A 21,294-nucleotide genomic window follows, 5' to 3' on the forward strand; every position below is an offset into this window, starting at 1 on the left:
AAGGAAGTAAGATTGGGTTTAACATACCATCGACATCGAGGTCGTTAAAGATGGGGTGGGTAAAAGTCTCCATCTGTGCTCAGCTGCCAGAGAGGATGGACGTTAAGTCTTTACTTTATTGCCGTGTGGGATTAGCCAAGCGGTCTAAGGCACTTCCGTCATGGATTGTGCGGCTGGCCCCGGCAGAGGTTCGAGTCCTCCCTCGGGCATGGGTGTGTGTGTTTGTCCTTAGGATAATTTAGGTTAAGTAGTGTGTAAGCTTAGGGACTGATAACCTTAGCAGTTACGTCCCATAAGATTTCACACACATTTTTCTTTATTATTTGTGTGATATGTTCAGTGGATGAAATGTTGGTGACAGACAAGGAGCAATTCAACAGCTATATTAGCCATAATCATGCAGCTGAGGACTGCGTCCATACCTCCCTGCATCACGCTTGGAAACTGCAGATATTGGATGACCATAAGAAGAAGAATACATGCATCAGCGTCGGTTGAAGTTATATTTTGTAACTCAGGATGATAGATGCGTCTGCTGGGACTGTCGATCTTTCACGAAAAGTCCATCGGTCTTCCTAAACGCAAAAGGCGAAACACTTGCCGCTTATAACATGTTCAATTGAGGAGATTCTGGTAACGAGCACGAAGTATTTTAATAAGTGTACTACATGTAAGCATGCAGCTGAGGACTGCACCCGCGTCTCCCGACAAGGGGTTCAAAAATGGCTCTGAGCACTATGGGACTTAACATCTGTGGTCGTCAGTCCCCTAGAACTTAGAACTACTTAAACCTAACTAGCCTGAGAACATCACGCACACACAAGCCCGAGGCAGGATTCGAACTCACGACAGTAGCGGTCACGCGGTTCCAGACTGAAGCGCCTAGAACCGCACAGCGACACCGGCCGGCCCGACAAGGGGACTGGAAAGCATAGACAGTGGATGGGTTATGCAATGTGATGGGTTGAAGATGCATTTTGGAGCTCATAAGATGGCTGCCTGTGCTGGAACTCTCCATCTTTTTTGAAATGCCCCTAAGTATATCTAAGAGACGAATAGGTATTCTTCTCCAACAATTCCATACTGACTGAGTTAGACCAGAATCGGCCTCCACACCACCACCACTGTGGGTCGTTTCACAAATTCGAGGATTTCTCATCAGACAGCGATCGAAACTGGCCAATCAGTATCAATTTCTGCATGGCGTGCCCATATACGTTGTTGACATCTAAGTACACAATGTGGCTCAAAATATCAGATGCATTGAACCTCTCACCCATAGATGGGTTATCTGCCTTGATATGTCTATGGACACATTGGCAAAGTTCCCCACGGGTGCACCATTCAAAGAAAAGGAGCATGTCAGAATGAGTCAATAGTTTGATGCTGACTTTGTTTTCTTGAGCATGGTGTCCCAAGACAACGCTGGCGCTATGTAGTAAAAGGCAGCATCCAGAGAATATATGGTTATGCACACATTCTGGAATTTCTCAGATACATCAGCAAACAATCACATGTCAGTGTTCTTGTAATGTCTTGCATATTTCTCCAAATTTCACAGCATGTTAATATTCTGCATCTGATGTGTAATCGCCTATGACATTACTGAAGAATGCACTAATGTTGGGTAGACGTTTTGTTGAGTTTGCCCCATACAATACAGATCCTCTTGCGGGAATACCCCATTTCTGATCGTTCTCAACACCGAAATTAGCCATATGCTCAATGATAAAGTGAGCATTATACTCACTGAGATCATGGGAAAAGACATGTATGTGTCATGCAATTGATACTTCAAGTTGCGCATATTATGGGCAGAACCATTCTAACCCAGTTGTGTGACAACGATTACTACAAGGAGTTTCCGCTTTCCATTATAACAGCTGCCCACAGATATGACAGCCAACCGCCGCATTGTACAAATCATTATTCTCCTTAAACTTTATTATAGGAATTTTGGTGCTGAAAAGCTTATCAACTTCCCATGAACGTTTCTCAATCTCAGTGAGCAATCATATCGCAGGATCATCCCTGATATATAATTTTGGATGGTTTAGACTTGAATCACATGAACATTGAACTTGGTACACAGCCACATATGGCACATGTTTTTCTGTGAAGGTTGTATGTGAGGGGGTGGGTCGCCTTCACAGCGTGTCACAGGAGCAAGGTGACATTCAAAATCAGCATAAACCACAAAGGATCATCACTCTTGCTGATGGTAATTCTTGAACTTGAAGAACCTGTTTTCCTTGGTAGACATTATAACACATATTGGTTTCCTTGTAGAACAATCAATTTGATGGTTTGCTAAAAGCTAGCTTGTGTTAAAATAATTCATCCATCTCAAGCAAAAATGAACCATGGACCTTGCCATTGATGGGGAGGCTTGCGTGTCTCAGCAATACAGATAGCCGTACCATAGGTGCGACCACAACGGAGGGGTAGCTGTTTAGAGGCCAGACAAACGTGTGGTTCCTGAAGAAGGGCAGCAGCCTTTTCAGTAGTTGCAGAAGCAACAGTCTGGATGATTGACTGATCTGTCCTTGTAACACTAACCAAAACGGCTTTGCTGTGCTGGGACTGTGAACAGCTGAAAGCAAGGGGAAAATACAGCTGTATATTTTCCCAAGGGCATGCAGCTTTACTGTATGGTTAAATGATGATGGCGTCCTCTTGGGTAAAATATTCCGGAGGTAAAATAGTCCACCCTTCGGATCTCTGCGCGGGAACTACACAGGATGACGTCGTTAGCATGAGAAAGAAAACTGGCGTTCTACGCATTGGAGCGTCGAATGTCAGATCTCTTAATCGGGCAGGTAGGTTAGAAACTTTAAAAAGGGAAATGGATAGGTTAAAGTTAGATATAGTGGGACTTAGTGAAGTTCGGTGGCAGTAGGAACAAGACTTCCGGTCAGGTGAATACAGGGTTATAAATACAAAATCAAATAGGGGTAATGCAGGAGTAGGTTTAATAATGAACAGGAAAATAGGAATGCGGGTAAGCTACTACAAACAGCATAGTGAACGCATTATTGTGACCAAGATAGATACGAAGCCCACGCCTACCACATTAGTACAACTTAATATGCCAGCTAGCTCCGCAGATTACGAAGAAATTAATTAAATATATGATGAGATAAAGGAAATTTTTCAGATAGTGAAGGGAGACGAAAATTTAATGGTCATGAGTGACTGGAATTCGATAATAGGAAAAGGGAGAAAAGGAAACGTAGTAGGTGAATATGGATTGGGGGTAAGAAATGAAAGATGAAGCCACCTGGTAGAATTTTGCATGGAGCATAACTTAATCATAGCTTACCCTTGGTTCAAGAATCATAAAAGAAGGTTGTATACATGGAAGAAGTCTGGAGATCCTGACAAGTTTCAAATAGATTATAAAATTTTAAGACAGAGATTCAGGAACCAGGTTTTAAGTTGCAAGACATTTCCAGGGTAATCTATTTGGTATGAGCTGTAGATTAAAACTGAAGAAACTGCAAAAAGTTGGGAATTTGAGGAGATGGGACCTGGATAAACTGAAAGAACCAGAGGTTGTAGAGAGTTTCAGAGAGGCCATTAGGGAACAATCGAAAAGAACGGGGGAAAGAAATACAGTAGAAGAAGAATGTGTAGCTTTGAGAGATGAAATAGTGAAAGCAGCAGGAGATCAATTAGGTATAAAGACGAAGTCTAGTAGAAATCCTTGGGTAACAGAAAATATATTGAATTTAATTGATGAAAGTAAAAAATATAAAAATGCACTGCATAAAGCAGGCAAAAAAGAATACAAATGTCTCAAAAGTGAGATCGACAGAAACTGCCAAATGGCTAAGCAGGGATGGCTAGAGGACAACTGTAAGGATGTAGAGGCATATATCACTAGGGGTAATATAGATACTGACTACAGGAAAAGTAAAGAGACCTTTGGACAAAAGGGAACCCTTTGTATGAATATCAAGAGCTCAGATGGAAACCCAGTTCTAAACAAAGTGGGGGAAAATAGAAGGTGGAAGGAGTATATACAGGTCCTATACAAAGGCAATGTACTTGAGGACAATGTTATGGAAATGGAAGAGGATGTAAATGAAGATGAAATGGGAGATGTGATACTGCGTGAAGAGTTTGACAGAGCACTCAAAGATCTAAGTTGAAACAAGGCCCCGGGAGTAGACAACATTCCATTGGAACTACCGACGGCTTTGGGAGAGCCAGTCCTGACAAAACTCTACCATCTGGTGAGCAAGATAAATGAGACAGGCGAAATACCCTCAGACTTCAAGAAGAATATAATAATTCCGATCCCAAAGAAAGCAGGTGTTGACAGATGTGAAATTTACCGAACTATCAGTTTAATAAGCCACTGCTGCCAACTACTAAGACGAATTCTTTACAGATAAATGGAAAAACTGGTAGAAGCCCACCCCGGGGAAGATCAGTTTGGATTCCGTAGAAATATTGGAACACGTGAGGCAATACTGACCCAACGACCAATCTTAGAAGATAGACTAAGGAAAGGTAAAACTACGTTTCTAGCATTTCTAGGCATACAGAAAGCTTTTGACGGTGTTGACTGGAATACTCTCTTTCAAGGTGGCAGGGGTAAAATACAGGGAGCGAAAAGCTATTTACAATTTGTACAGAAACCAGATGGCTGTTATAAGATTCGAGGGCATGAAAGGGAAGCAGTGGTTGGGGATGGTTTGAGACAGGGTTGCAGCCTCTCCCCGATGTTATTCAATCTTTATATTGAGCAAGTAGTAATGGAAAGAAAAGAAATATTCGGAGTAGAAACTGAAACCCATGTAGAAGAAATAAAAACTTAGAGGTTCGCCGATGACATTGTAATTCTGTCAGAGACAGCAAAGGACTTGGAAGAGCAGTTGAACAGAATGGATAGAGTCTTGAAAGGAGGATATAAGATGAACATCAACAAAAGCAAAACGAGAATAATGGAATGTAGTGGAATTAAATCGGGTGATGATGCGGGGATTAGATTAGGAAAGGAGACGCTTAAAGTAGTAAATGAGTATTGTTATTTGGGGAGCAAAATAACTGATGATGGTCGAAGTAGAGAGGATGTAAAATGTAGACTGGCAATGGCAAGGAAAGCATTTCTGAAGATGAGAAATTTGTTAACATCGAGTATTGATTTAAGTGTCAGGAAGTCGTTTCTGAAAGTATTTGTATGGAGTGTGGCCATGTATGGAAGTGAAACGTGGACGATAAATAGTTTGGACAAGACGAGAATAGACGCTTTCGAAATGTGGTGCTACAGATGAATGCTGAAGTATAGATAGGTAAATCACATGATTAATGAGGAGGTATTTAGCAGGACTGGGGAGAAGAAAAATTTGTGGCACAACTTGACTAGAAGAAGGGATCGGTTGGTAGAACGTATTATGAGGCATCAAAGAATCACCTGTTTAGTATTTGAGGGCAGCGTGGAGGGTAAAAATCTTAGAGGGAGACAAAGAGATGAATACACTAAACAGATTCAGAAGGATGTAGGTTGCAATAGGTACTGGCAGATGAAGAACCTTGCACAGGATACAGTAGCATAGAGAGCTGCATCATACACGTCTCTGGACTGAAGATCACAACATAAACAACATTGGCAATAGCGTAGCACATTAACGTAAGTATTCTGACACAGTTGTCCAACCACTGTATTTTCTTGAAGATGTCTGCAGGATGATTCAGAACTAATATCAAAATAATATGGTTCTTGTTGATGGTTCTGTAATCTAAATATATTATCCTTTATGCTTTGTTTCCCGAAAAGTGGTTCTGTAATTCATTATTGAATTGAAATGTGTGGAATAAATTGGTTACTTCTCTTTCTAAGAAACCTGTGTCTATAACCAGTACTGCAAATACTGCTGAACTGAAAGCCTCATTAAATTTAGTGCGTGGGTTTTCCAGTGAATGTTGTGATGCATCTTTAATGTCCAAAAATTACTACCCTTTCTTGTATTTCATTGCTTGAGTTACTGTTTTATTGCTATCAGCTCTGAACCTGGTGCAACTACCTTTCTAGAATACTGTATTTTCCATATGATGTGTTCTGGTTCACACAATCAAAAGTAAAAGAATTACAGAGAGATAGAGGAAATTTGCAGTGGTGTATTAATCAGAGAGGGGAATATACGGTGAGTCCCAGCTCTTTACACGTATCGAAACCCTTTTTTCGGCAAAAGTTAGGGCGTTGAGGGGTACTTATATTTTAATGTTTTTAGCGCTGGAATCAACTGAGATGCTCAAGTACGAGCATTTTTTTTAAATGGAAGAGTTTACATTTTATAACTGCATTCGATAGCGTTTGATAAGACAACTATTGTGACATAGTGTTTGTTAATGTTGACGTTGAAACCTGTCTTAAAAAAATTCGAGAAATGTCTTAGAATGTGAGTGCGCAGTGGCCAGAAACATTATTTGCTGCGCAAACACTTGAGAGCAGGCGTCTCGAACCAGGCTGCGTAGTCGTATACCGTGAGGTAGGTAGGCTTGCACTACGAGGATGAAGCTTTATTTCCCCTTGAACCAACTTACGACCGAGATGCAGGTTCACCTACGAGTGTTGTATATGGAAATATGAGATAAGCTAGAATCTAGAGTATTAAAAAGGCCTTAGGAAAACTATTTCACATTTATGTATCCTCCCAGATTTACATGAGGTGAGGTGAAACAGAGAAATGAACTTCTCATTCTTTAAAAATAAAGAGGTCTTATCCGCTGCAAAAAGCAAGTGCTTTACTAAATATCTAAACGTTAGAAGGAAGATTTGACCTATCTCTTCCTACGTGGCTGCGTGCTCCTTAGAGGTAAAATACAATCTGCCAGACAACTGTCTCTACCTGCTCTTCTTTAAACTATTTCAAATGGGATACATTCATTGAACTATAGATTTTATTAAAAATACTTTGGTGATCACTTGTAAATCGCAAAATAAATATTCCTCTTAACGAAATATCGTTTCATGTTGAACGTAAACACGTAATGACAGAGTTACCAGCTATGTGCAATACACGCTGTCGACCTTTTGAGACTGCAATGCAATTTCATACATACGTAAGTGAAATAAGCAATTTAGTAACAGTGATTTGGTAACCACCGAAATCAGTCAAGGCACGTTTGCAATCGCCGTTCGAAAGAACGAGGAACAGATGTAATAACAGTCGATGATATAGTAGTGCATGCACCATCGATTCGACGACACACAGTCTGATGTAAGGCCGCCCGGTTAGCCGTGGGGCCTAACGCACGGTTTTCCTGAGTGGGAAGGAGCGCCTGTTCCCCGGCACGAATCCGCCCGGCGGGCGTGTGTTGAGGTCCGGTGAGCCAGCCAGTCTGGGGATGGTTTTTAGGCGGTTTTCCATCTGCCTCGGCGAATGTGGGCTGGTTTCCCTAATTCCGCCTCAGCTACACTATGTCGGCGATTGCTGCGCCAACAAGTTCTCCACGTACGCGTACACCACCATAAAGCCGTCGGCACACGGACCGTGCTGTCGAACATTAACGTTGAGCGTGCCAAGTTCAACGTGCTGCTGAACGCTCAGGAACGATGCGACTCGTGCATACGGTACGTGGGCGCCAACGTGGTATACGCAATCGCAACGCACTCCAGCGGCAGTTGAGGGATGTTTCTAGTTCGTAAATCACACTGTTTACTCAACGGGCGAGCGTAAAATTCCCACGTTAGCTCTATTAAAACGCACATTTCTTCCATCGTCCACGAAAAGGAAAGTACCATGTCCAATCAATAAGGACACAGGCTAATGAAAGTTCCATTACAAACAGTGCGTTACAAATATGGAATACTTCTCCGCATAAGATAAACGTAATTTCATCATTCCCACATTTTAGTAAAACCCCAAGGTCAGTCTCACTTGATCACTGTTCCTACCCAGTAGCAGTATCTTTGCCACATGTGAATTACGAAGCGTAAAAGAAGAAGGAGCAAAATATCTTTATACAAGTAGCGCAAGCTGTCCTTTAGATTAAGCCACTCGAAGAAAGTCACCCCTCAAAAAAAAAGGTGAAATTGTATTTACATTACATCAAATATTATAGTCTATACTTATATTAAACTAATAATAAAGCATCAGAACCTAATAGAAACGCGAATGTTAGGAAAAAAACATTGGTTGTGTCAGGACGCGAACCACCGCCCCTACAAAAGAACTCATATGGGACAGGGACACTCTTCATTACCCTACATCAACATGACACATTTCGTTTCTAATCATAGTATCTTACCGCTTGTTAAAAACCTTAATCGTAGATATGTTGCTAACTGAAATTTAATTATAAGAAATTGTACCAAGAACAATGCGTTTTGGGTGGATCTTGAGTGTGTAGCTGCCTTCAAATAGCCTACTCTCATTATACGCAAGTTACAATAATTCTTTTGCAACGAATATGATGTTTCTCATTATTTTATTGGAAAGAATCACACAGTTAACAACGGGTTTTACAGTGCTTCTCAATTTGCTGGTGCTCGGAACGGCATATATACATATAGGTTTCAAATGAATGCCAATATGGCGATTCAGAAATCTGTACTGAAGGGAGACGGCGTGCTTGTGACGTAGGCGGCGTTGTGCCATCTCATTGGTCAACGCTCAGACGCACGCTCAGAATATCTGACATGCCAGATATTGCTCTGCACGTTCGGAAAGACTCGCGAGCGTGATATTCCATGCTGTGACGTCAGAAACCCGGCACGCTCAACGCTCAACTTTCGGATGCTCGGTCCGTGTGCCGACGGCTTTACTCTACCAGGCAAACATAGGGGTTACACTCGTCTGGTGTGAGACGTTCCCTGTGAGGGTCCACCGGAGGCCGAACCGCACAATAACCCTGAAAGAGTGGTTCGGAGTGGGGCGGCAGAAGGGTGAAGTGGAGTGCGGTAATCGTCGTGGCGCTGTGGGCCGCTGCTGCTGCGGCGGGGACGGAGCCTCTCCGTCGTTTCTAGGTCCCCAGTTAACATACCACACAGAACAATACAATAGTCTGATGTAGATGGGTCTTCGTCATAGACTGCGTCTTTGAGTGCTCCCCAAAGAAAGAAATCAAGAGGAGTCACATCGGGAGACCTCGCAGACCATTTGGCAACAGAACTTCGTCCTGTCGAACATCCAGGAAAGTTGTCATTCAGTATTTTCTTTGCAACACGGGACGAGTGAGCTGGGCAATCGTCGCGTGCAGCCATATATACTCTCGAATGTCCAGCCGTACCTCTTCTGGAGGAACAGACAGAAGGTTTGTCAGAAATTGTGAGTACGAATGCCCATTTAGAAAGCGTGGGACAGTGTAAGGCCCCTATGATGCTGCACCATACGTTTACGCTCCACGGCCGTTGATGTTGCAGCTGACGAAACCAGTGTGGATTTTCGGCTGCCCAGTAGTGCATGTTATGCAAATTTACATTAGGGTTGTTTGTAAAAAGCAAACGTTGGAAAAACGTAGCGCTGTCTCTCAGCTGCTGAAGAGCGAACCGACAAAATTCTGTACGATGTTCGAAATCACCGTTGTCGAGTGCCCAGTGTAGTGGCAGATGATAGGGATGGAAATTCTGTCGGTGCAAGATGCGAATGAGAGTCGTCTGCCTGATTCCACATTCCTTAGAAATCTGTCTCGTACCACTGTGCGGATCCATTAGTGTCGTAGCCAGAACAGCTTCTTCGTGTTCTCTGTCAGTTGCAGTCTTCTTTCTTGTCCTCTTTTTGAAGTTCAAGCAATCTATCCGCACCGCGTTTTAATAACTCGAGCAATTGCCTGGAGCATCGGACACTGGCAATCCAGGTAGGTAGCCCCACACCGCTGTACTATTTTTTCGGTATTTCTTTTACATTCACCATGTAAAAGCAGCATATGCATCGTCTCCTCATTGGTGTTTTTGTCTGCAAGCAACGAATATCGAAGCAGTAATGAACAGCGTACAGTGCAGACAAGTAAACAGGCAAATGTGTTGACATTTTGAGTTTGGACACAGGGTAACACGGGAGCTTTGCTTGGAGGTGTTTTTTGCACCGTTAATGCCGATTATGGCCACCATTCTCTCACATTCTAGGATATTTCTCGAATTTTTTTACGAAATGTTTCAACGTGAACATTAACAAACGATACATCACTTACTCGTCTTCTCAAAAGCTATCGAACGCAGCGATGAAAATTATACGGTTTCATTTAAAAATGTATGTCTCCGTTGGTACCTGAGCTAAAAACATTCTAACATTTGCCGAAAACCACATTTCGATATGTGTAACCGTTCACGAAATGAAAGGGGTGTTACGTCTTACGTGATTCACGCTCTGAAGTGTCCTCCTCTATGTAAAAGCAGAAGATGACAGCGGTTTGAACTGCAAGATAACGTCAAAACCCTTTAGTCGAGTCATTTCAACGTTTGACTGACTTGATTATCAGATGAGTTTTTGGTATACGAATAACATTGGTTGGTTTGATAATTCACGGTGCACTTCAGGCTGTTAGCTAGACAGCATCGTTTTACAGATAATTTTTATGCCTTTAGATGTACTAAGACCGAGCTATGGTCATCGAATAACCTATAATTTAATTAGGCAGTGTTAATTAAGATTGTGTGCATTTTGATAAATTATTGAGATGATTCTGATGCAGAAATATTCCATTTTAAAGCACATTGTTCTTACAAAGTATGTCTTATATTTTGCCGCAATGTTAGAATTTTTCGAGTTTTGTAATTGCACCTATGTACAACGTGCATGTGTTTTGATAAATAATTTAATTTTCGAAATATCGACTTTGTCATTATCTTTGTTTTTCATTCATCTTTGGTCATGTTGTGTGTAAACGAAGTAAAGATTCTCCTTTTACATTGCTGTTTAAGTGATATATCATAATACAACCACCTTCTTCATTCCTTCGTAAAATGGTGTTTGTTTGAATATAGTGTTATCTTGTGGTTGAGTATAAGAAATAGTATTTTAGAGAGCCATACTTCCAATTGGTAAATATTGCACTTGTTTGTTTTGTATTTAACCTCTGTTATGTGTGGTTCAGATGTAATATAAGGCATCTGTTATGTTTTCTAGTGATGCGCTATTTTTGGTCCCATAAAATGGTGGCGAAACATTACTGAAAACCTTTAGAGATGACACTACGTTCTATGACAAAACATCACATTGAAATATCAAGATTCTTTAAATATTTATAGTTGTTGCACTTGTAGATGTTGACATATTTAAATTGAAGGTGCATTCTACCCAATACCAAAAGTAGGCGTAATTATTTACGGTCTTCCACTAATTCAGAATGACTATTTGTTTTTGTGTTTGCCTAGTATTTTAGCTAACATGATGATGTCAAGAATGATTACATGATGTGCACATGATAAGCTTCAAGGTCAATGATTGTTGGAGGTCGTATCTGATTCAGACATACGTACTCACTTGGGTTATAGTATATTACTGGCCATTAAAATTTCTACACCAAGAAGAAATGCAGATTATAAACGGGTATACATTGGACAAATACATTATACTAGAACTGACATGTGATTACATTTTCACGCAATTTGGGTGCATAGATCCTGAGAAATCAGTTAAAAAATGGTTCAAATGGCTCTGAGCACTATGGGACTCAACTTCTGAGGTCATTAGTCCCCTAGAACTTAGAACTAGTTAAACCTAACTAAGCTAAGGACATCACAAACATCCATGCCCGAGGCAGGATTCGAACCTGCGACCGTAGCGGTCTTGCGGTTCCAGACTGCAGCGCCTTTAATCGCACGGCCACTTCGGCCGGCCGAGAAATCAGTACCCAGAACAGCCACCTCTGGCCGTAATAACGGCCTTGATACGCCTGGGCATTGAGTCAAACAGAGCTTCGATGGCGTGTACACGTACAGCTGCCCATGCAGCTTCAACACGATACCACAGTTCATCAAGAGTAGTGACTGGCGTACTGTGACGAGCCAGTTGCTCCGCCACCATTAACCAGACGTTTTGAGAGATCTCAAGAATGTGCTGGCCAGGGCAGCAGTCGAACATTTTCTGTATCCAGAAAGGCTTGTACAGGACCTGCACCATGCGGTCGTGCATTATCCTGCTGAAATGTATGGTTTCGCAGGGATGGAATGAAGGGTAGAGCCACTGGTCGTAACACATCTGAAATGTAACGTCCACTGATCAAAGTGCCGTCAATGCGAGCAAGAGGTGACCGATACGTGTCACCAATGGCAACCCATACCATCACGCCGGTTGATACGCCAGTATGGCGATGACGAATACACGCTACCAATGTGCGTTCACCGCGATGTCGCCAAACACGGATGCGACCATCATGATGCTGTAAACAGAACCTGGATTCATCCGAAAAAATGACGTTTCACCATTCGTGCACCCAGGTTCGTCGTTGAGTACACCATCGCAGGCGCTCCTGTCTGTGATGCAGCGTCAAGGGTAACCGCATCCTTGGTCTCCGAGCTGATAGTTCGTGCTTCTGCAAACGTCGTCGACCTGTTCGTGCAGATGGTTGTTGTCTTGCAAACGCCCCCATCTGTTGACTCAGGGATCGAGACGTGCCTGCACGATCCGTTACAGCCATGCGGATAAGATGCCTGTCATCTCGACTGCTAGTGATACGAGGCCGTTGGGATTCAGCACGGCGATCCGTATTACCCTCCTGAACCCACCGATTCCATATTCTGCTAACAGTCATTGGATCTCGACGAACGCGAGCAGCAATGTAGCGATACGATAAAGCGCAATCTCGGTAGGCTACAATCCGACAGTCGAAAACGTGATGGTACGCATTTCTCCTCCTTACACGCGGCATCACAACAACGTTTCACCAGGCAACGCCGGTCAACTGCTGTTTGTGTATGAGAAATCGGTTCGAAACTTTCCTCATGTCAGCACGTTGTAGGTGTCGCCAGCGGCGCCATCCTTGTGTGAATGCTCTGAAAAGCTAATCATTTGTATATTACAGCATCTTCATCCTGTCGGTTAAATTTCGCGTCTGTAGCGCGTCATCTTCGTGGTGTAGCAATTTTAATGGCCAGTAGTGTATATTTGACATTACTCCATTTTTCGAATTTCCGAGACAATTGTATCTAGGGGGGACCTACATTAACTTAGAGACCACGCTTGCATGTAGATGAACCACCGCACAGGAAAATCACAAATGTTCGATGAATGGTCATTAGCTGTATGGGATAGGTCGACGGTCCCCTGCGAGTCAGGTTGTCGTCCATTTGATTATGGGTCATCACAAACCCATTTCTACCAGGTCTCTGTGGAGACAAATGCGAAGGCTTTAGTAACTGACGACCGACATCACATTCAGCGCCTTGCAATACCTTTTGGTCACTCAGTCTACGGTTCTCTTCACTGGAAGTTTTCTGCAGAGCTGCCCCCTCAAATATAGACTGACCTTCATCTGACGCAGTTCCCACATGATGTCGCGGTCCGGGTCCCGCAGCCATCGCAGCGCCTTCTCGGCGGCGGCGTCCTTCCCCACGGCCAGCAGGTAGTAGGGCGACTCGGGCATCCAGGCGAAGCACGCCACGGCCACCAGCGGCGACGCCAGCCCAATGATCGCCAGTGTCTTGTACGAGACGAACGGGCCCACGCAGGAGACGATCACGAAGCCGGTCGTCATCGAGAGCTGGATGAGCGAGGAGAGCGCGCCTCTGACGTCCGCCTGCCAACGGAAATTACGCAATACAGCACTACAGCATTCGAATCCACATTTGAAATGAAACTAATTAAAAAAGTAAAAATCACGGTTAATCACAATACCGAATCCCACACAACAATGTTTCCAAATACGGTCTTCAACATCTACGTGATGTAGAACCGTGTTGATGTCGAACTGTGCATTTTTAAACTTGCATGTGGTAGCTGTGCGTCACCCCTTCTACAAAAGCAGTTACGAAGAATGTACGGTTTCTTTACTGCATACAGTTTTTGGTAAATCGAAGCAAGCCATGTCACTGAAAATTGTTACATAGTAAACGACAAACGACATCGGCGTGAAACACAACAGATACTCCTTGCTGCAGACAACAACATGAAAATAGGTCTTTGAACAAGTAAAATAAGGGAGTCCCAGGAGAAATGTTCAGTAATCGGGGATATGACAGGAAGCAAAAAAGTCTAATAAGCACGGTTCTGAACAGCAGGCCTTAAGAGCTAAGAGCATTTCTTCGTCTTTGGTACTATTAAGCAATTTTTTTTTCTGTTGCAAGCCCTTTGCTTTCCATATCTTGCAGATGGCAGAGTGGACCAAAACAAAAAAAAAATCACCAGTTAACATACCCTCTAAACTGGCCATCTTACGAACTATGAGAACTTCTTCATCCTCGCTACTGAGGAATGAGTATCTTCTGCTGATCTCGTAAGATATGCATTTTTGGACACAAGTCTACTAGACTATTTTTTTTTGTCCATGCTACCTCCTACAAAACTACGAAAGCACAGAGTTAGCAGTAGAAGACATTTGTTTCACAGTATTACAAATGAAAAAGTGCTCGTAGTTTTTACGTTATGCATTGTAGAACCCATGTTTATTAGAAATTTTTACTTCGAATGGTCTTTCCTGTCACAGCCCCGAATTTTGACCATTCCTCCTGGGACAACCTGTGTACCCAAACAGTCTAACCTCAGTCTTAATAATAATAAAATCAATAATCCTTTATAATACTACACTCAACAACTCTACCGTTCTTTACAACAGAATTTGTATACTTTATTAATACAGGATGATCAACGATTTCATCCTGATGGATCAACCTTCATCACAAATTCTCAGTACCTATGTATTGGGTAAGAAGAATCTAGATTTCCTTATGTGTCTTCGTTAACTTTAATTTTTAACTTCGTATTTTTGTTTGATGTATTAAATTGCTTGAACATTTATAGATTATAAATTTGCACCCCCCCCCCCCCCCCCCACTAACCTCCTCTTGCTCCGCAACTTGTAAAGCTGTCACGTTATTACCTTTATTCGTCTTGTCTAACTTCTTTGTCTATTTTTACATAAAGGGACTTCTGTGTAACTATGCTCTTTGATGTAACATCCAGGTAAATGTTTATTCACTATTTACGATAATTTATGTAATTGTAATCACTCTATGGATGTAATGTCAAAAGTAATGTGTTTTAAAAGAATGTAAAAGTTAAACTTTAATTGTAATTTTGCTTTACGGATAGGGAAAATAGGTTTGTATTCATGAAAAACTCGGTGGGAAGTCCTTCTGCAACGGAAGTGGCTAGGCAGGAATAGAAAAAGTGGATCTGGCGGTCAAACTGCGAAACTCCTTTGTGGCATAAGTAAATCTGTGGCTTGAACGCCAAGGGTGCGCATCTTGTGCACTGAAAGACGCTAGAAGAACTGCAAGATTAAATAATATAGACTCAGATGCGAAAGTAATTTGGCTTATTTTTCATGGCGTACTTCGGTTAGCTGTGTACTATGAAAATCCGACGCTACCAAGAGAATTTTCGTAGCTTGTTACACAGGAACAGCCACGGATACATATTCCGCCTTGTTTTTTGTATAGCACAGGAGATCGACGCTACCACCAGCTTCATCTCGAATTATCAACTGAGTAATTGCATGTTGTTGTTGTTGTGGTCTTCAGTCCAGAGACTGGTTTGATGCAGCTCTCCATGCTACTCTATCCTGTGCAAGCTTCTTCATCTCCCAGCACCTACTGCAACCTACATCCATCTGAATCTGTTTAGTGTATTCATCTCTTGGTCTCCCTCTGCGATTTTTACCCTTCACGCTGCCCTCCAATACTAAATTGGTGATCCCTTGATGCCTCAGAATATGCCCTACCAACCGATCCCTTCTTCTAGTCAAGTTGTGCCACAAATTTCTCTTCTCTCCAATTCTATTCAATACCCCCTCATTAGTTATGTGATCTACCCATCTAATCTTCAGCATTCTTCTGTAGCACCACATTTCGAAAGCTTCTATTCTCTTCTTGTCTAAACTATTTATCGTCCATGTTTCACTTCCATACATGGCTACGCTCCATACAAATACTTTCAGAAATGACTTCCTGACACTTAAATCTATACTCAATGTTAACAAATTTCTCTACTTCAGAAATGCTTTCCTTGCCATTGCCAGTCCACATTTTACATCCTCTCTACTTCGACCATCATCAGTTATTTTGCTCCCCAAATAGCAATACCCATTTACTACTTTAAGCGTCTCCTTTCCTAATCTAATCCCCGCAGCATCACCCGATTTAATTCCACTACATTCCATTATCCTCGTTTTGCTTTTGTTGATGTTCATCTTATAGCCTCCTTTCAAGACACTGTCCATTCCGTTCAACTGCTCTTCCAAGTCCTTTGCTGTCTCTGACAGAATTACAATGTCATCGGCGAACCTCAAAGTTTTTATTTCTTCTCCATGGATTTTAATTCCAACTCCAAATTTTTCTTTTGTTTCCATTACTACTTGCTCAATATACAGATTGAATAACATCAGGGATAGGCTACAACTCTGTCTCACGCCCTTCCCAACCACTGCTTCCCTTTCATGCCCCTCGACTCTAATAACTGCCATCTGGTTTCTGTGCAAGTTGTAAATAGCCTTTCGCTCCCCGTATTTTACTCCTGCCACCTTCAGAATTTTAAACAGAGTATTCCAGTCAAAATTGTCAAAAGCTTTCTCTAAGTCTACAAATGCTAGAAAAGTAAGTCTGCCTTTCCTTAATCTTTCTTCTAAGATAAGTCGTAGGGTCAGTTTTGCCTCACGTGTTCCAACATTTCTACGGAATCCAAATTGATTTTCCCCGAGGTCTCGCTTCTACCAGTCTTTCCATTCGTCTGTAAGGAATTTGTGTTAGTATTTTGCAGCAGTGGCTTATTAAATTGATAGTTCAGTAATTTTCACATCTATCAACACCTGCTTTCTTTGGGATTGGAATTATTCAATTGGCTCTGAGCACTATGGGACTTAACTTCTCAGGTCATCAGCCCCCTAGAACTTAAAACTACTTAAACCTAACTAATCTAAGGACATCACACACATCGATGCGCGTGGCAGGATTCGAACCTGCGTCCGGAGCGGTCGCGCGGTTCCAGACTGTAGCGCCTAGAACCGCTCGGCCGGCTTGGAATTATTATATTCTTCTTGACGTCTGATGGTATTCCGCCTATCTCATATATCTTGCTCACTAGATGGTAAAGTTTTGTTATGCCTGGCTCTCCCAAGGCCGTCAGTAGTTCCAATGGAATGTTGTCCACTCCCGGTGCCTTGTTTTGACTCAGGTCTTTCAGTGCTCTGTCAAACTCTTCGCGCAGTATCTTATCTCCCATTTCGTCTTCATCTACATTCTCTTCCATTTCTATAATATTGTCTGCAGAACATCGCCTTTGTATAGATCCTCTATACACTCCTTCCACCTTTCTGCTTTCCCTTCTTTGCTTAGAATTGGGTTTCCATCTGTGCTGTTGATATTCATACAAATGGTTCCCTTTTCTCCAAAGGTCTCTTTAATTCTTCTTCTACTGTATTTTTCCCCGATTCTTGTCAATCGTTCCCTAATGCTCTCCCGGAATCTCTCTACAACCTCTGGTTCTTTCAGTTTATCCATGTCCCATCTCCTCAAATTCCCACCTTTTTGCAGTTTCTTCAGTTTTAATCTACAGCTCATAACCAATAGATTGCAGTAGAAATGTCTTACAACGTCAAACCTGGTTCCTGAATCTCTGTCTTACCATTATATAATTAATCCGAAACCTGTCAGTATCTCCAGGCTTCTTCCATGTATACAACCTTCTTTTATGATTCTTGAACCAAGTGTTAGCTATGATTAAGTTATGCTCTGTGCAAAATTCTACCAGGGGGCTTCCTCTTTCATTTCTTACCCCCAATCCATATTCACCTACTACGTTTCCTTTTCTCCCTTTTCCTACTATCGAACTCCAGTCACTCATGACTATTAAATTTTCGTCTCCCTTCACTATCTGAAAAATTTCCTTTATTTCATCATAAATTTCATTAATTTCTTGGTCATCTGCGGAGCTAGCTGGCATATAAAGTTGTACTGCTGTGGTAGGCGTGGGCTTCGTATCTATCTTGGTCACAATAATGCGTTCACTATGCTGTTTGTAGTAGCTTACCCGCATTCCTCTTTTCCTATTCATTATTAAACCTACTCCTGCATTACCGCTATTTGATTTTGTATTTATAACCCTGTATTCACCTGACCAGAAGTCTTGTTCCTACTGCCACCGAACTTCACTAAGTTCCACTATATCTAACTTTAACCTATCCATATCCCATTTTAAATTTTCTAACCTACCGGCCCGATTAAGAGATCTGACATTCCACGCTCCGATCCGTACAACGCCAGTTTTCTTTCTCCTGATAACGACGTCCTCTTGAGTAGTACCCGCCCAGAGATCCGAATGGGGGACTATTTTACCTCCGGAATATTTTACCTAAGAGGACGCCATCATCATTTCACCATACAGTAAAGCTGCATGCCCTCGGGAAAAATTACGGCTGTAGTTTCCCCTTGCTTTCAGCCGTTCGCAGTACCAGCACAGCAAGGCCGTTTTGGTTATTGTTACAAGGCCAGATCAGTCAATCATCCAGACTGTTGCCCCTGCAACTACTGAAAAGGCTGCTGCCCCTCTTCAGGAACCACACGTTTGTCTGGCCTCTCAACAGATACCCCTCCGTTGTGGTTGCACCTACGGTACAGCTATCTGTATCACTGAGGCACTCAAGCCTCCCCACCAGCGGCAAGGTCCATGGTTCATGTCAATAATTGCATAGAACAGTTATATGGCTTCATTTTCAATAATAATTCAGTGTTCTGTAAACTTTGTTTCGAACCACCGTGTTTTGTCACTAGTCATTTTCCTGTGGAGGGTCCTATCCCAAGTGCTACGATAAATCCAAGTATACTATGTTATTCAACTGGAAAGCCATTATCTTCCTTGACGAAAGTTAATAAAATTTGTGAAGTTGTAAAGTACATAATCATTTAGTGAGCATAAGTTTTCATAAAGGGACTTTTAATGTTTCATCAAAGTACAATTACTAAGAGAAAATTAAAGTATACGAAGATTTTTTATTGTAGTAATAACATGTACAACTTCATGTGTTATGTTGTTAACAGTGTTTTCTATATTGTGTTGTGACTAAAGTGCTCAACCTCGATCTGATTCCACCGATAGTTAAGTTTTAAATGTCGCATTACAACAACAGTAATCAAGTATAACCAATTGGCTACAAACATTCAAACTATACTGAATCAAGGTTTCAGGTGTTCCACTTAAGCTAACTACTGAATATTCCTTGAGAATGCAAACAATGATCTGTACAAAAGATACAATTACTTCATAAATATTTCAACAGTAGTAATTTCCTTTAGTTAAAGTGACAAAAGAACCTCTTGTCCAAGTTAGTACTGCTACACCATTAGTAAGCATTGAAACACGTATGTATGCAGGGTATTCAGTACCAGCGATGGCGAGCCATGACAGAATCTCTGACCAGAGAGTTATTTATCGTTGCTAGTCTGCGCTTGACCGCACGACAGTTCAGTTGCATGTAGGGAGTCAGTAGTGGTAGTTGCTTGTGGCACTGAGTCAGTGCTAGTAGCGCGCGAGAGACAGTCGCAGTTGTGTGTGAGGAGTTGGCGGGCGTCGACATGGGACTCTGGTCAAGATTCAGGACGAGGTATATTTTTTAAATAAGGTAATGAAGCAGCATTGCGCTCATCTGATAATGTAATGCATCTTAAGTGTAATTAATTTGTTCAAGAATCGCCCCAATAATAATTTTGTTTTCAAACCAAGCATTTTAACAAAACAAACATTTTATTGAAAGAAAATTTCCCATGCATTTCCTTAAAGAAAAATTTCACTTAAATTCAAAGAATATTTGCGATGCATTTCCTCCAAGCTATGGGGAAAAATAAGAGCAGATGCAGTTTTACTGAGGTAAGAATTTGAGTTTAATTAGTGAACAGGGCCTAAGATCGACATTTCGGTCTATTGCGTTTTCATTGTCACTGAGATTTCATTTTTTTATTGAATTGACTTTCATTTTTTGTGGGTAGCTTACACATGGCTCAGATTGCTATTTCTCATTTAATTGTCATTGTCAATAAATTATTTTATTTGCTGGGAGGTTATACTAGGTTCTATTCTCGTTAACATTTAATTATTGTCTTTCAAAATATTGTGCGGAGGTTACAGCATTTACCTATAAATATCATTATCTCCCTATTGTAATGCACAGATAGTAAGTGTTATTAAGAGCCAGTTGATGCCTAAACGTATTATTACTCCTCCTGTGTAGTTGAAGTCAAATCACCGGTGTGTTACTTGCTAAATTGTGCTACTGTCTTCCACTTTACCAGAAAACACAAGTTCGGTATCAAGTAAAGTCAATCACAGTAGGTAACTTTCTTTATGAACCATGTTAATACTTGGTACAACTTTGCCTATTTAGGATGGCGACCTTTACCTTTTACGTACTTACAGTTTACTTTATTACTAATAGAAATTTAGTTCGATTCCCATTTGTTTTTTCTATTGTTTCCTCTCAACAGCAATCATTCCTGAGTCGGTAAACAGTCTAATACCTTTCCAATGCGCACAATCACAATCACAAAAATAAAAATTCTTTCACAGGAGGAACATTATCGATATATTACTAATCTGATAGCACGCGGTAGTCTTACAACCTTCCCTTCCCAGCCAACACACTCCACTCACTCCTTCTTCAGCCCTCTCCTCCCGCTTCCACTACTTCTCTTCTCTCCTCTCCTCTTCTTCTGTCTCCCCTCCCCTCCCTTTCCACCCCACCTCGCTTGTCCTCTCCCTTCCTCACCGTTCCCTTCCATTCCTCTCAACTCTGTCGCTTCTCCTTATCTCTCCTGTTCTTCCTTTCCCCTCTATCGTTCCCACTGTACGTTTTCCTCCTCCCCACACGTTACCTCCTCCCTTCCTCTACATCTTACTGCTCCCGCACAGTGTTAGTGTTAGTATGCAGATACGACTTTAAACTGAATAACTTTGTAAACTTTGCCAGAAAGCAAAATTTTAATTTAAGGATGGTCAGCCTCTTTACTATAACCCTTTTCTGTTCCCAAAGTAATCTCCATGGACAAACAGATTCTTCCATGTTCGCATTAATGTAATATAACAGACTATATCTATAGCTGTCATACTTTGAAAGCTAACTGTTGTCTTGTAAATTTACCCAAATGCCACAAAGAATGTTTTGAAGATCTTTTATACTGATTTATGGCCTCTTTCAGACATG

The 21,294-nt window shown here is 41.7% G+C and overlaps 1 protein-coding gene across 1 annotated transcript in view; it reads right to left on the reverse strand.

The window, feature by feature from the left end:
* Positions 1 to 21,294, reverse strand: part of LOC124789234 (facilitated trehalose transporter Tret1-like) — a 59,043-nt gene that overhangs the window by 29,808 nt on the left and 7,941 nt on the right. The window contains exon 2 of the mRNA XM_047256528.1: positions 13,417 to 13,686. Within this exon, the coding sequence (XP_047112484.1) occupies positions 13,417 to 13,686 (270 nt within the window). The remainder of the gene's footprint in view (positions 1 to 13,416; positions 13,687 to 21,294) is intronic.

This window comes from Schistocerca piceifrons, chromosome 3, assembly GCF_021461385.2.
Source record: "Schistocerca piceifrons isolate TAMUIC-IGC-003096 chromosome 3, iqSchPice1.1, whole genome shotgun sequence".
NCBI classification, from domain to species: Eukaryota; Metazoa; Arthropoda; class Insecta; order Orthoptera; family Acrididae; genus Schistocerca; species Schistocerca piceifrons.